The 17,431-nt window shown below is 35.0% G+C and overlaps 1 protein-coding gene across 1 annotated transcript; it reads left to right on the forward strand.

Annotated features, from left to right (window-relative positions):
- Positions 1–1,322: 1,322 nt before the first annotated feature.
- Positions 1,323–16,386, forward strand: LOC109057387 (neuronal membrane glycoprotein M6-a-like). Its single transcript, XM_042770183.1, has 7 exons — positions 1,323–1,748; positions 9,924–10,116; positions 10,296–10,452; positions 11,263–11,416; positions 11,642–11,718; positions 11,815–11,880; positions 14,136–16,386. Exons 1-7 carry the CDS (start codon positions 1,712–1,714, stop codon positions 14,286–14,288), a joined length of 837 nt encoding a protein of 278 aa, XP_042626117.1. The 5' UTR covers positions 1,323–1,711; the 3' UTR covers positions 14,289–16,386.
- The last annotated feature ends 1,045 nt before the right edge of the window (positions 16,387–17,431 follow it).

Below are 17,431 nucleotides of genomic sequence, written 5' to 3' on the forward strand. Positions count from 1 at the left end.
TTAAAGTATGTACAATCTGGCAAGCAGCAATTGTAAAGTGTGCATCAGTCCGAAATGCAATATATATATATATATATATATATATATATATATATATATATATATATATATATATATATATATATATATATATATATATATGTATATATCAACTGGGATCGGAAAAATGGTTGGAGGCTTTTCTGTTAATTTTGTGAAACAACCCAATAATCACTATCATTAGAAATTTTAATAGCACTTCTGTAAGAGATTGAAGGTTTTAACAAACAATATGTGGCTGAATAAGTGAGTAAAGCTCACTTAAAATAAATTGCCTTTTTATGCCTTTTATGTTTTTGTCACTCCCTGGAATGACAGTGAATATATTTCACCACCACACACACACACACAAACACACACATAAAGAATCAGGTGAGCACACCATACATCACATACATTCATATTTCATCCATGTTGTGCACAGAAGCAGCAAAGCTGAAAAAACCTACTCAAGTTGTCATGATTAAATTTCAACCTTTAGACTTATTATTACAAATATAGTATGTGTGTTTCTGAAAATTTTGGCAATAATTCTGTAGGAGAGATACCTGTCACATTATGTAATGAAACATACACCCAATGTTGATATGTAAATGTCAACAAGTGCACAGAATGCATACAAAGTACTTCATTTGTCACGGACCACCCAAGAATAAGCTATGATAAGCGATAGCTCCACTGATCGCAAAGCTGCTTGTCTTGCTATAACACTTGGCCATGTGTTATGAAAATTATAAGTGAAAAAAAATATATATATTGTGAAAATTAAATTAGAAAAGTAAGTGAGCTTTAGCAATGTCGTACCAAGGGAACCTGAGTATGTATGTTCACATGAGACACATTCAGGAAACTACATTTATGTGTTCATGGTTGGATAAATGGCTTGCTCATATCTTTAATAAGCTTGCTAATATCACAAGGGTTCTGTCCCATTAAAAACTAGCCTCATATCTTCAGGGTGAAGCGCTGGCCATTGTATCATAATATGATTTCAACTTTCACTCTCTGTTCTTTTATCTCTCAAATTATACATACATATATATAATATATATAATTACCAGACAGAACAGAAATGATTGATTATTTCTTGTTTTTATCTCGAGTTTAATGCAGCAGAGATGTAACCAGCATTAACCATTCTTTTAGAGAAGGGGTGTACTGAGGAAGCTTTTACTGGCTTAGTACTTGACTCCCCTAAAAACCCACCTCTCTCTGTTCTCCCAGTGTGCTGCTCCATGTTTTGGGTGGTTGTGGATTTGTTGTTTTTGTATCACACACTTGAGCTTGTGTTACCTCGTATAAACACATATATAGAAGTATATAGAGGTCTGAATGTCTTAACACTGACTGGTTTGCACGAGCCCATGCTGAGATGCCACACTCAACCTCCTCACACAAGAGAAGTCAACTGAAAAAAATCGGTCTTGACAGCCGCTCTCCTCTGTGAGGAACAGGGTAGTAGCAGGAGCGAGAGAGTGAGGAGAGGGAGGAGGGAGTAAGAGTCTGAGAGAGAGAGAGAAAGGGAAAGAGAGAGACTTGTGCATTGAGAGCCAGCCTCAGCCTCTATTGTGGAAAGCAGGCAAGGGAAGACATTTAAGCAGAGGACTTTAAACCCACAGGCGCAACACTGGTCACCACTGTAGAGACCCCCGAAATCAGAGGACAAGGCAATATGGAGGAGGACATGGATGAGGGACAGACCCAGAAGGGTAATGGAATGCTTTTTCTCTATTGTTTTCCCATCCATCTTTACTAGTGTGTTGTTTACCTTTGTGCCTAATCCCTCACTGCTTTTTATTATGTCTGATCTTGTGGATTATAAAATGAGGTTATGATAACTATTAGAATTTAGGTTATCATTTATTTTTATTTTTTCCATGGAAGAAGCAGTGTATTCTGGCATATTTTCAATTCAAATTTTTAATGAATTAGTGTTGATGTATTTCATGCAAACACTGATGCAGTGCATGAATTTTTAGTTTTTGAATACATGCAGTTAACTTGGCTGAGCAAATATGATGCTTACATTCTTGAAACAAAAGGAAAAAAATCAGATTTTCAATAGGATAATGATTGTAGAGGGGTGTGTGCAGGACATGGATCCCGTGTTAGCGCACGTGTGTGTGTGTGAACAATCTGATGGGTCTGTCTTTGTTTGCCGCGCATTTCTGTCAGTCTGTCTGAGGGAGGCTGAGACAGATGGGAGACCCGTCTTCTGCATGCAGTGGATATTTAAATAGTCATCCTAATTCACCAATTGTTTCCCCTCCTTTCATTTTCTTGGCTTGCTCTTTCATTTGTGTGCAGGGGCAAATGTTTGCTTTGTGTGAGAGGGAGCTTGCTATTTATAATAGCACCATTTGCAGGGGCTGAGGTTTCGAGCTCAGGGTGGAAATCACTTCATGTCTTTTTTTCTTTGTTGGTGGTCTATAGAAAAAATATTTGCACATGACTGCATCGGGAGGAGGCGAAAGAAAGGGAATAAAAATAATCAAAATACCAGCCTTCGGAACTCTCTCTTCCTCCTCTTCTCGCTCTATCTATGATGGCTCTTTATATTTCAGCGATTTTCCCCTCCTCCCTTCTAAAGCAGTGTGATGATAGCAGCCATGTCAGGTCTGCTGTGCTTGAACTGTCAGTGGGCTTGTGTGATATTTAGCCAGAGGTGGAAAGAGTATGAAAATATTCTACTCAAGTAAAAGTACCATTACTTTAAATTTTACTTAAGTACAAGTAAAAGTACCAGTCTAAAAATCGGCTCAAGTAAAATTAAAAAGTAGCTCATTTAAAATTTACTCTGAGTAAAAATTACTTTGTAACATTTTAACAGTGGGAGGGAGGCACAAATGGGATAGGCCAAGGGCGTCAAACTCAGTTCCTGGAGGGCCACAGTCCTGCACAGTTTAGATATAACACATCTGATCCAGTTAATCTAATCATTTAGGCTTATTTGAAAACTACATGGTATGTGTGTTGGAACAGGGTTGTAACTAAACTCTTCAGGAACTGATTCTGACACCCCTGGAATAGGCCTTTAAATCTCAAACTAGTTGTTTTTAATTAAAGGAATCAGTTATTTAGAATAATAAGACATCTGGGCTGTTACCAGGCAAATTAAATCAGTATCAACAAAATTTATCTTTTCAATGCAGAGGAAACACAGAAGCTTCATCAGAAGTGACATTTAGATGTATTCACACACTGTTTAATGCAGGACATGAATGCATTTAACCTGCAGTTACAAATGCAGAAATAATGCTTTGATATATAGGACATAAAATGTTGAATACTAATTTAAAATTATATAAAAAAAACTTAAATTATGAAATTAAAACCACCAGTACAGTAGGTGTCAGCAAGTCACTGTTAATAAGTCAGTCACTGCATTTGAACCAAATCATTTAAATAAATGATCCAGAAACAAAACCCCATCATTGCTCAGAGATGGCTGGCTGTGTTTGGAATTATTTTTGTGGTAGAAATAGAGCAAAAACAGGCAATGTGGTGTCTAAAACACAAGTCTCTTAATTAACTTCTTGTTTACTGAACTGTTGTTTAAAAAAAAAAAAAAATTATATGTAATCTTGCTGATTTTTGGAGGAAAAAACGGCACTCATTATTATATGTAATGATATGAATATATACATTTTCTGGCCCTAAATATCTTCAATTTTGTGGTCATTCTAAATGGTACACTTCACAGCACTCTATAGGAATGTTTTGTTTGGTTTTTGGCAAAATACTGATAATGTCAAATCGCACATAGTTAAAACAACAATTACGATATACACCCTACACCACTGTCTTTTGGCTAATTTGTGCAAAACCTTTTGTAAACTGTCAAAGCTTAATTTTAACCACCAATGCAATGATGCATGTATTTCGCTTTACTCTAACTACATGCTTGTGAAGGTCATAAGCTTCTAGTTTGGTCTCCCTAGGCAAACACAGCTTACACTGCATAATAGAGCATAAATATGGCAAGGGCTTCACTTCATTTCCTTCGAGTTCAACTTCAGCAGAATATGACTCAGCTGGGTCTGCACCACAACCAGGGTTGCCAGGTTTTCGCAACAAAAGCCGCCCAACTGCTACTCAAAACTAGCCCAAAACTAGCCAAATCGCATTAAGGAGGGGTAAAATACACGGCGGGGATTCTCCAGTAAAATTCGCATTCCATGGTCTTAATATCACGCTATTGAGGTCGCTTCAACCCGCGGACATGAACAGCAATCCGCGGCAACAGTGTTAGACTTGGCAACACTGACCACAATGCTGTCTTGTCCGTCTCCATCTTTCTTGTGATTTTAGCGCCAGTTTGTTCTCCTGACATTATTTTTTTTACTCAGTAATTAATGTTTTAAATGTAGTGAAGTACTATACTTCAATCAAAATATAATTAAGTAAAAGTAAAATTACAGATTTTAAAAATTACTTTAAAAGTAGAAGTACACAAAAAAGCTACTCAATTACAGTAACGCGAGTAAATGCAATTCGTTACTTTCCACCTTTGTATTTAGCACATAAAATTTGAGGAGATCGCGGATTTATGCTGAGCCTTTTGGGGTGTTTTGGTGTTTTATTTATTTATTTTTTATTGGCTGCATCCAATAATTTGATCTGAAAATTTTGTTTAGCCTATATAGGAAATGCTTATAGTCCATAAAGTGAACCTGATAAACTTCTTGATAAAAATGCAAAATCTACGGTTAAGACGTATGACTCTTTTGAAAAATGATTTTTTTTTACTTTAATATTTTCATATGTACTGAGTGAGATTTCCAAATTGGTCTGTAAGAATCCCAAAAAGCAAGATTTAATGATCATTTTTATTACAATATTACATTATTTAGTTTATAAATACTAAAATTAAAAATAAATATTCTTAATGGTTTTCTTCTTCTTCTTCTTCTTCTCCTTCTTTTATTATTGTTAAGAAAAACATTTGAGGTGACTAACATCATATTATTTACATTTTTGCATTTGGCAGAACTTTAGCTACAGGAATACTTTACAGTATACTGTATATAATGCATAATTCGCTAATTCAGTGCCATTAGACCTAACACACAATACTTACTAATGATACAATGACTGCAACACAATTTTCTTAACTGCATAACACAAAACCATAATCAGCTGTAGTATTCACAGATTGACAGGAGTGCTGAACCTACCGCTGCACTATAGATGGAGTGGGGAACTAAGCGGCCTCATGGGAGAATGGACATTTCATTACCTCTAATGATTATTGGATTAGAAGACATTAGTCCGTTAACACACACAGATACCATCCCACTCTCCATCTTTTATTTATGGCTTTTTCCTGCAAATTTCTTTCATTGCCACTGTTGACGGAGTTCAGTCTGTTAGATGGGCTCATACTGTATCAATCCCTATTTATTGTGTAACATCATCCATTGAAAAGATTTTGAGATGTTCATAAAGTGGGTTTTCGGCATTGCGTGCTGTTTTAAAAAGATACAGTGTGAGGGCATTTACATGTGTGTAACAATCTAAATGCTTTAAAAACTTTTTTTTTATCAAATGAAGTTGATACACGGTTTAGCTCACAGATTTTTGCCCATTACCTCACAGGTGTTTTGTCTGCCAATTCAATCTGCTTGTGTCTTCCGTGCATGTCTGTTTACATTCAACTGTGATTGCCTGATGCATTACACTAGGATTATAAGAACTTGTTTGAATATTCCTATCAGTCTTGATCCTGTGGTGCAAATGTACTTCTCTTTTTCTCTAAGGTGTGATGGACCTGTAAAGCACCACATTGTTTTAAACTGTAATGCTGAAATGGAAATGAAAGCGTGATTGAATTCTATACCTCCGTGGGATGCAAGTAATCTGGCAATCCCATTTCCTTCCTGTTTTTTCATTTACCCAGCCTTGTGTGATGCAGAGGCAACCATGTAATCTGGACACTCCTATTGTTCCCACACTCTAGTCAAACCTCTCAGGGACACTGAAGTTTCACTAACAGTCTTCAAAACTGAATCATGGCTATTCATAGAAAGTGAATTCTGTGCAGTATTGTTCACCCTATTGTTTCTTACATGCCAAATGACAATGAGAACAGAGAGTGGAACAAGAAACAGGTTCTTCAGATAGTTTACAGACATTTCGTTTAACCATAAAACACAACACAGTGCAATATGATTCAAAATAAGAAAAAAAAAACTCCTTATTAACTTCCACTGGGAAATATTTTTACAAACTTTTTGTAGTGTAGAGGGTTTTACAAGAATACCATATTTGGTGTATTTCAAATCCAGATACAAACAAACAACATATTAGGAGTCTAAACGGCTTCCTTTCCAGATGTGGGATGTGTTAGAATCTTCTAGCAGCCCCAGCATCAGCAGGGTTGGGTGAAGTCGGGTAGGCTTTGCCGTTCATGCTGCGTGGGTGCTGGACTGTTTTCCCCCCTTTAATCCTTGTAACTGTGTCTCGCTTTCAGCCCATTTGCTGCTGAATGTGTTGACACACGGCGCTGTAAGTGGGTCATGGTGCGCACACAGGCCTGGCCCATTCTCAGGACCTGCACCTCCATCACCGTGGCAACCCAGCTGGTTGATTAAACATGCGCAGATTCGTCGCACAGACGTGCGGTGATGAAAACCCGCGCGCTTTCAGGGAGGGGCCGGTGATAGTGACACAGGGCCCCTCATGTAGCCACTTAATGTGACTGAGTTCAATTGAATTTGAATTCTTTTTGGACAGAAAAATGGCATTCAGGGTAATGAAATGCTAATCACTTTAAATTGACAAATTATTCAAATCCTATTAAAACAAAGGCTGAAGAGGGCCAATTTGAGCTGGTTATTAATGGAGAGGGTTTAACAGTGGGTCTTAAAAGGTAAAAATATTATAATAAAAATAATTGCACTGCATATTAACCAACACTCGCATCTGTTTTCCTCTCCATCTGACTGTCTCTCTCTTTCTCTTTCTTTCATCTGTCGCAATCTCTTATCCCTTCACTCTCCCTTTCTCTCTCTCCCTTCTGTGTTGCGGATTAGCATTTTGTTGCAGTCTTTGAGAGTCCTGTGAGAACGTTTCCCATCCGAACTTGTCTGGATATCAGGGTGACCACTGGTTCACAGTGACCCTAATCAGGGATTGATTGGAGGTTGGGGGTGGGGCAAGGCGAGGCGGGAGTGGCACTGTGGCTGTCAGACTAACAGATGGGCATTGGGTGGAGTGAATGAGGGGCATGGGGGGAGGTGTGGGGGCGATAGGGTGGGAGCAGCGACTGCTTTATTTTGAGAGGACCCTCCAGGATAGTGCTTTTGTTTATGTTGTTAGGGTTAGGCCTGTCTTTTGTGTGCATAATTTTTGGATTAACATCTGAAAACAATATCCAAATTGTTATTTTAGTATTATTTATATATTATTATTTATTAATATTCTGAATGAGCTTTTATTTGTTTGTATTTTGTTTAATTTTATTTTCCTTTTAGCTTAAGTTGTAATAATTTTGTTATGTGTGTCAAATATTTCTATGAAGAATTATTTAGAAATGTTTTCTATATATATAGTTAATGAAAACAATTTTTTTAAGTTTTACATCAAGTTTTAGTTAGCAGTGATGTGCTGAACACATTAATGCAAAGTTAATCAGGAAAACTTTTGTAGATTGTTTAGTATATTTATTTAATTAATTAAATGTCAAACTGGCTCCTCAAACTGTTAATGTTGAACAGTATATGTGAGGATTACGTTAAACTTATCAGTTTTTATCAAATCATAAAAGAAAACGAATTTATACTTTTTGATTTGAATGCATATACTTATTCAGAAAAATGTCTATCAGAAAATGCATGCAGAGTTTTAGCTGGTATTGTTAAAATAATGTCATGTTATCTCTAAAAACATCCTGTATCTTTTCATATAGACATTAGCCATTACTATTGTTGCATTGGTACAGTAAACCATTTCTAGTTTTGGCTGTACTATATAAGATATGAGATTGCAACATTTTGTCTGCATGCAATTTGTGGTGGATTCAGAGCATGTGGTTTCTCTCAGCCAACCAGGAGTCATGCAGTGGTTTCGACAGTGCAAAGAATCTCATAACAGAATCAAAAGGGCAAGAAGTATTGTGTAAATGCTAATATTATATAGCTGAGTAAAATTACAGTAATATGAACATTTATTATTTAGAATTATACAAACACACATTTAAGTAATACTTGAAATCAAATATAAAAATATATTTTTAATATAAGATTTTAATATATATATATATATATATATATATATATATATATATATATATATATATATATATATATATATATATATATTGAAATGCAGTGTTTTTAAAATGTTTAAATGCAACATTTTTAAGACAGCTTTTTTCTTATGCTGGACATAGCAAACTTATAGATCTATAAAGCACTACAAAGAATCAGATCAGTCTATATTCTCACGCCATGCAATCCACAGCAGTTGCTATAGCAACAGGTCGATCTCTTGCCAAAGCAGCTGTAAAGTCAGGTCTGAGGTTCATTACGGCATCATTACCATAGCGGTGCTTGACAGTATTCAATAATTCACATTCAAAGGCCTGAAACAGAGCAATAGCCTCCACCAAACCATGCTCATAACTCTTGCACAGTGTAAATCATGCGAATTCCAGCAGTTGTTTTATAAGGACTGGCAAACAAACACTGAGTGGGAACATATGAAGCTGAAATCAAAGTTTATTTTTCCTCAGGAAGTACAAATGCCAAATTTCCCACTCTGCAGAAATGCAGTTTGGAGCTATTTCGAAGAAATGCTACAATAAAAACCGGTTAATTAATTAACTGTCAATGATAAATGCTATTATGATAAAAAAAGACATGCATGTAAATTTATTGTTAAATTTATTAATTTAAAAACAGTAATTATTGTGTGTTTGTGTGTTATTAGTATAACATAGAAATTATCTTTTTATCCTGAAAATATATAATGTTAATTATTAAATAATGTGAAATATTATATTTACAAATATAAATTATATGTTAAATATTTGTAAAATAAGGGTAAAATTATGTTTGTATTTTTTTATCTCATAATTCTGAAATATTGTCACTGTACCATAAAAATAAAACATTTCATAACTGATAAGTGTGAAAACTATGTATGCTATTAAAAAAAAAAAAAGTTCCTAGAAAAGTTTCCCTAGAACGCATCACACACTTAAATAGACATAAGGAAATGTAATAAACTTAACTGCAATTTTTTCATCTGTTGCAGAGATGTGAAATCTAAAGTTAAAGTAGGCCTATAATGAAAGACATGAAGGCAATCATTTGGAAAAACTCAATCAGTATGACTAAGTGTCAAAGTCCATCCTGGCATCCTGCCATTCATTTTGTTATTCATGAATCATACTGTTATGATTCACTCTGATACAGTATATGATGCCAAGGGGAGAATTTTAAATAGTCTGCCACAGGGACAATTTTGCACATCATTGGAGAGTAACAACTACACACAAACACACAGAAACACACACACACACACACACACACACACACACACACACACACACACACACACACACACACACACACACACACACACACACACACACACACACACACACACACACACACACACACACACAGAATCAACTGGACCCTCAGAGTGAATGGATTGAGGATTTACTTCCAACCGTCTGGGTACTTGTTAGTCTTGTCAGGCAGGGGCTACAGACTAAGAAGAGCATAGAAGACTACTTACACTAGCTTTGCTTTCTGTGCAAGAATACTGCTATGTTAAATGACAGAAAACTGCTGAAGTTAAATCTTGATGATTAAAAAGCAGTCATAGCTTTAAGATGAATAAATGACCTTTTTTTTTTTTCTTCCTCCTCTCAGGATGTATGGAGTGTTGTCTGAAATGTTTAGGAGGAATCCCATATCCATCCCTGATTGCCACCATCCTGCTGTATGCTGGAGTGGCGCTCTTCTGTGGATGTGGACATGAAGCTCTTTCTGGAACGGTCACCATCCTCCAGAACTACTTTGAGGTGATCAGGGGACCTGGAGATGGTCTGGATGTGTTTACAATGTAAGTGTAAGCAGCATATTGAACCACCCATTTTTAACTATACAAACCACAAACAAAAGTGTTTTTTAACGTTCTTATGCATGGGGGGGGGGCGTTTACAAATGAATTTTTTTAATTAAGAAAATGGGAATGTGTCTGTCTCATACAATTATTGACTTTATTCCCTCCATTTTCCACAGCATTGACATTATCAAGTATGTGATCTATGGCATTGCCTCTGCATTCTTCGTATATGGCATTCTTCTGATGGTTGAAGGCTTCTTTACCAGTGGTGCCATCAAGGACCTGTATGGAGACTTCAAGATCACCACCTGTGGGCGCTGTGTCAGCGCATGGGTGAGAAATCACTGGGAGAGCTTCATGCATTCTAATTTAGAAAAGGGCAACAGCAAAGCCAATAAGAGAAACTGCCGCACATAAATATGGCATCCGTTTATAGGCTATAAAAGATTACAGTACATAGTAAACTCTGCAAGTTATTTTCCCCTCATTTGTTGCAAGTGAAACATGAAATATATCGTGTGGTTGCGATTACTGTAATTAATTTATGACACATATTAATTTATAATGCTTATAATTTTGCCTATTTAGTTCTGATTTATTCTTAAAGGGATACTCCATCCCAAAATGAAAATTTTGTCATTAATCACTTACCCCCATGTCGTTCCAAACCCATAAAAGCTTTGTTCGTCTTCGGAACACAATTTAAGATATTTTGGATGAAAACAGGGAGGCTTAAGACTGTCCCATAGACTGCCAAATAAATAACAGTGTCAAGGTCCAGGAAAGTATGAAAAGCATCGTCAGAATAGTCCATCTGCCATCAGTGATTCAAAGTATTGTCGTCGCTTCATAACATTACGGTTGAATCACTGATGGCAGATGGACTATTCTGACGATGCTTTTCATACTTTCCTGGACCTTGACACTGTTATTTACTTGGCAGTCTATGGGACAGTCACATGCCTTCCGGTTTTCATCCAAAATATCTTAAATTGTGTTCTGAAGACGAACGAAGCATTTACAGGTTTGGAACGACATGGGGGTAAGTGATTAATGACAAAATTTTCATTTTGGGATGGAGTAACCCTTTAATGATTTTATCATTTAGTTCTTGATTTGACATTTGGATATCTTTTTCTTCAGTTCATCATGTTGACATACATCTTCATGTTGGCTTGGCTGGGTGTGACAGCATTCACCTCTTTGCCTGTCTTCATGTATTTCAACATCTGGACCATTTGCCAAAACATGACTGTTCTGGAGGGAGCAAGTTTATGTCTTGACCCGCGCCAGTTTGGTATGTTTACAGTCTGTAGGATTCAGTGCCAGATGATTAAGTCTGCTTAACTGTGCAAGGAAAGATGTTTCAATTATATATTTTTTTGTTTTTGTTGTAATTTTGTTCTTTCTTACTGTTATCCAAGTTATCCAAATTAAAAAAGAGTAATGTCCGTTCCTATAACCTCATATACACTAAAAAAACAGATTGCTTTAGAGGAATCACAAAATCTATTTATTTTAGGTGTTGTGCCCATTGGAGAGGAGAAGACTGTATGTGCAGGATCAGAGAAGTTCTACAAAATGTGTGAATCGAATGAGGTACGTAAACCATGTTATGTAATGATTGTATAGGTCATATCCACAATCAAAAGCAATCCAAGACTCATTTCTCTCTCAATATTTTTTTTCTGATAGCTGGATATGACTTTCCATTTGTTTGTGTGTGCATTGGCTGGGGCTGGAGCTGCAGTCATTGCCATGGTGAGTTTTGATTAATATAATGCAATTATTAATTCATACAGTGCACCTTAGAGAAGAGATTGTACTTATGGGTGCAGTGCTGAAAGGGGTCAGTTGTTCTTTGTCTTGAACCATTTTTTCAATGGGAAAAATGCATTGTTTAATGAAAAACTTGATTATATATATATATATATATATATATATATATATATATATATATATATATATATATCTATATATATATATATATATATATATGACTAAAAGATAATAGAAAAATCTGACAAAAGAAACTAGCAAAATTGTGGTGTGAACAAATTTGAAATTGCCTCTTTTAAACTGGTAATGGTGTGTTATTTGGGTGATGATGATGCCAGCTGAATTAATGACATCACCTGCTTCAGCTCCTTTATGTTGGTCTAAACTGGAATGGGATAAAGTCATGAATCACTGTCACTGTTTTCCTAGGGCATTCTGGGGGAGTGAGCATTGAGAATGTTGTCAGCTATCTCTTATTGGCTTTTCTTTGTTGTTTTTTAACATTCTCCTTTTATATTTGTGCCTGTTTTCATTTCTCTCTCTCTCTCTCTCTCTCTCTCTCTCTCTCTGTCTCATACATGGAGAGACGCTGGGCATGTCATTTTGTTGTCATGGAAACTGGGAGAAGAAAGGCCCTAGAGCTTGTAGCAAACACACTCAGTAATTTACGAGGAACCATTTTCTAAAAAAGAGAATGTTGTTGTTAGTCTGGAATGATGTAGCAAATTATAAAAAGAGTTGTTCTGTCCCCTGATGTGGAAAGAGCAAATTTAACAGATTGTTAAACACAATGCATCCTCACACTCTCTGGGAAGGGTAATAATAACCAAGCATTTCGGTTGTCAAGATGAGAAAATCAGGGTGTGGCCCTATTCAAATGAGCATGAATAATGTCAAACTGATTTGATTAATGATGCACTGAAGTAAACAACATATAGTGTGTGCTCTCATGCAGGACAATAATTCACTTTTAACCTATTATTATTATTATTATTTAATATGTAATTGAGATAATATCAAGACAGCTGCTTATTACCCAACTTTTGATGTCATGTTTTTGTGAGATAACCCATTATAAATTGCTTTTGTTCAGACATGTAAAACCTTTGCTAGGTTACATAATAAAAACTAGCATGGCCTTCATCAAGGTATTTTCATGCATATCTGAAGTAGACTGTAGAATTTCCTCCTAAGCAAGGCAGGCTGCCAGCACACCTATGAGAGGAATCTGGCTGCTTTACAATGCTGCCTCCTGCTGGTGTCGCTGCTAATTTTAGAGTGACAAACATGCGTCATCACAGTCTGCTGTCAACTTGCAAACCTTCCTTTCCTATTCTAAATTAATTAACAAAAAAAAAATAAAAAAAATACATGTATATTTACACACATACACTACCTGTCAAAAATTTGAAATAATTATTCATCTTTTTTCTTTTTTCTTTTGTTTTTTTTGTTGCTCATCACGGCTGCATTTATTTGATGAAAAGACAGTAAAAACAGTAATATTTTAGAATCAGCGAAAATATTGCAGTAAAAAAACTTTAACATTGAAAATAATAGGATGATAATCATTTCTTAAGCACCAATTTGGCATATTAGAATAATTTCTAAAAGGTCATGTGACACTGAAGACTGGAGAAATGACTGCTGAAAATTCAGCTTATATATATTAAAATAGTACAAATATAATCCAAAATATTCCAAACTTTCGTATGTAGAAAAAAAAATGTTGTTGAAACAAATTTGACTAAATAATTGCTAATAATTTACTATGTAAATTTCATAAATAATTGCAAAGGAACGGCATGTAACACATCGAAATAAACTTGGAATTTTGAAGTAGAAAACATTCAATAGTATTTTCATGTAAAAATTACTTTAATAATTTTATTTACAACTTAGAACAAGCATTTTTTTTTACTGTGTGCGAGTATTTACACAAAATTGTTTATATTAATGTATGAATTAATACATATTATAATTTGTTAATTCAAACTACAAAATATGAATTAAAATTATCATACAGTTAATAAGTTAAAGTTCTCAAATTAAGAATACTTTAAGGGTTACCGTAAATTCTTCTCCAAATTCAATCTGAATTATAAATGGTTAAAAAAAGTCATTTTATAAGAATTATAAGTGTAAGTGTGTTTTAGAAGAACAATCCGAATAATATAAATGCAAAGGTTTAGTTTCCTCTCTGTTGCCCTATTTAATATTATTTTGTGTTGCTTCAGATCCACTACCTGATGGTGCTGTCTGCCAACTGGGCCTATGTGAAGGATGCATGTAAAATGCAGAAATACGAGGACTGCAAGTCCAAGGAGGAGCAGGAGCTGCATGATATCCACTCTACACGCTCCAAGGAACGGCTCAATGCTTACACATAAGACAGGAAGCAGCAGTGAGGGCGAGAGGACCCTCAGTGCTTTCACTTCCTGTTGAAGGGAGTTTTGGCACTGGTGCAGTCCAGGTGGTGTGTCGTATGACCAACCCCATGGCCAACCCATTACCTCTCACACAAACATTATTATTATTATTATTATTATTAGTGCTAGCAGTAGTGTTGTAGTTTTTTCACATTATTGTATTTCATTTTTTTAAGAGATTGTGCTGGTTCTTTTTTTTCCAATTTTTGAATATATTTCTCTTTTTAAACACCTTTTAGTATAAGTACATGATTCATTCTTATGTAGAGGGTCGGTTATTGGGGTAAAAAAAGCACATTTTTTCATTTGTGTCTGTCTCTTAAGGTCTCATTATCAAGGACTTAAAGCATGAAAAACATTTTGGGAAAAAAATCTCTCTCTTATTCTCTCTCTCTATCTCACTCTCTCTCTCTCCCTCTCTTTCTGTCCTTCTTTTTTTAGTCATCAGAAGATATGAAGCCCAAGACCAGCAGATGGCTTGTTCATTCTGCATTATTTTGGTAAAAGAAAACTCAGAAACTGAGACAGAAAAGACAAAAAAACAAAATTAAGATTTAACAGATGTACCATAAAGTGTTTATTTATTATTTTTCTACAGATGTCATTGCATAGCTTATCAAGATGATTACAAAAAGACAACAGGTTATTATTTGCTTGCTGTGCCAGTCCAGTTTTCAGACCGCGTCGTGAAAGTAGGTGGCATTGTAACTTCTCTGAGAGAGAGAGGAACTTTCTGACCACTTTTAAGTGGACATGAAGCATTTAAATCTTACTACAGTGTCAACGACCCCCTCTTCAGCAACAATGCAACTCTCTCTTTACTGGAAGCAAGCGACACATGCACAAGCCTACAGCGTTATGACCCCCTCTTTTTTATTTTCCTACACAAATAGATATAGCCACAGTTAAGCTGACAGGGATTTTATTTGACGTTTTTAGCTTTTGTACATAGTCATTCTGTAAATGTATGTATTGTACGTTAGCACTTAAACTTCAGGTGAATTCGTATCAGATTAAAAAACACATTCCATGACTGGATAGAGTGGGTGGAGGGAGGGTGTTCTTCTAAAACCCCCCCCAAAATAGATTGGAGAAGAAGAAAAATCCAGGTGACGCGGTAATGTTTTGTGACATCGGTGGGCTTTTTCTTTTCAAAGGGGAATATTATGATGAAAACAAATATTTAAAGAGCTTATACTATTATCTCGATGACAGTTACTCGTTGTCTTGCTAACAAGTCATTATTATATTCGACAATGGAAATGTCTTCTCATTCTTTTAATGCCTGGCAAGTCATGTTCTGTCTGTGTTTCTAAGAGCTAGTCTCGTGCACTTATATGACCATTTTGTGAGCTCTTTCTTGGTGTAAGTGCATTGGGGTCCCGGCTGCGTTGTCATTCTTTTGTTGTGTTAGGTAAAGACTGTGAACCTAAGTGTTATCTGTGGCATGGTCATGCATTCAATGGTAATCGTTTTTACTGGATCAAAAAAAAAAGAAAAGAAAAGAAAAAAAGATGATAAAAATAATGGAAAAAATCAAAAAAGAAAAAACAAACAAACAAGAAAAACAGTTTTCATTTAAACTTTTTTATGAGTTTGTTATATGCCACTGTCTTGCTGGGTCATTCCCTTCCTCATGATGTGCAGTAATTTGAATCATATGCTGAATACATTGCGCTGAAACCCCTTCTCTTCGATGGTAGTGTTTGATTTGTGCCTGTTTACTTTGTGGTGATCTCTCTAACTCCTCTGAGTCCTCCTCTCACCTTTCTATTACTATTCCTTATTGAGCCCCTAACTTAATGCTTTCTCTGAACCCTCACTTCTCTCTCTCTGTCTCTCTCTCTTACTCTGGCTCACTCTCTCTATCCGGGTATACTAATTTTTTTGTATTCTCACTAAAGAATGCTTAGTAGCAAGCCGTACCATTAATTTGTTTTGTACATAAATGTGCCAACCGCTTGACAGTGGCTTTTCTGATCTGTAGGGACAAACTGCTTGCATAAATAAATTACACTGGTGTACTTGTTAATAAATACTATACGGTTGTTGTTCTTAACAGTCTGTGTATCATGTTGAAATTATTCACTTCACACACACTCTAAAAATGTTTTGTTCATTTAGTAGGTTTTTTATTTACTTCTGATTAAATAGAGGATGCATAAAAAAATTTGTAAAGGTCAAAGTAGAAAACCGTATTTGCAACTTTTATTTTATTATTATTATTATTATTTTACTCTTATGCTCACCAAGGCTACAATTATTTAATCAAAAATACATTAATATCATGAAATATTATTACAATTTAAAATAACTGTTTTCTGTATTTTTATATTTTAAAATGTAATTTATTTCTGTGAAGGCAAAAGTTAATTTTCAGTAGCTAATAATCCAGTCTTCAGTGTAATTTGTAAACAACTGAATGCATCATTGCTGAATAAAGGTATTAATTTATTGAAAAAATTAAATAAATAAATCTTACTGACCCCAAACTTTTGAAAGGTGTTGTTTCTACAGCTGTTATTTTCACTCAGACCACAAGGTGACAGTCTACAAAAGGACATCTCTCTTGTCTTAGACTACTGTATTAGTCTTCTAATTTTAAGGTCTTATAATTTTTTTTCCATATGGTTTCACAGCAGATATTTCTACGTCAGATGTTAGGTTTAATAAACCTTTTTTTTCTTTTATTTTTTCAGTGAGCTATAAATTATATAGACATACAAATGTATGGATTATTTTTCTTTTTTTTCTTGCTCTTATATGTTTTATGTGATTGTATTTTTGAGCCTAAGACAAATTTCCCTCGGGGACAATAAAGTATACCTTAACCTTAAATAAAAACATCTTTAAAAAGAAATCTCAACCTGCTACAAAATAGACAAAATAGCGTTTTAAAAGTTTTACTTAAACTAAAAAGAAGAAACACTAATTAATAAAAAGCTATAATAAAAGCTATAATAACATAATAATAAAAGCCGAATTGCTGCCTTAAAAAAAATCACAGTGGTGCCAGCAATTTACTGCACTTTTTCAACACTTATAATTTACTTACAGATGAAGAATACCAAAATGAAACTATTAAATTTCACAAAACTGAGCAG

The sequence above is a fragment of the Cyprinus carpio genome, chromosome A14 (genome assembly GCF_018340385.1).
Source record: "Cyprinus carpio isolate SPL01 chromosome A14, ASM1834038v1, whole genome shotgun sequence".
NCBI classification, from domain to species: domain Eukaryota; kingdom Metazoa; phylum Chordata; class Actinopteri; order Cypriniformes; family Cyprinidae; genus Cyprinus; species Cyprinus carpio.

Coding starts and splice junctions, on each gene's coding strand:
- LOC109057387 (XM_042770183.1), top strand. CDS start 1,712: ATGGAGGAGGACATGGATGAGGGACAGACCCAGAAGG. Junction 10,117..10,295: donor GGTCTGGATGTGTTTACAAT/GTAAGTGTAAGC, acceptor CATTTTCCACAG/CATTGACATTATCAAGTATG. Junction 11,719..11,814: donor AAATGTGTGAATCGAATGAG/GTACGTAAACCA, acceptor TTTTTCTGATAG/CTGGATATGACTTTCCATTT.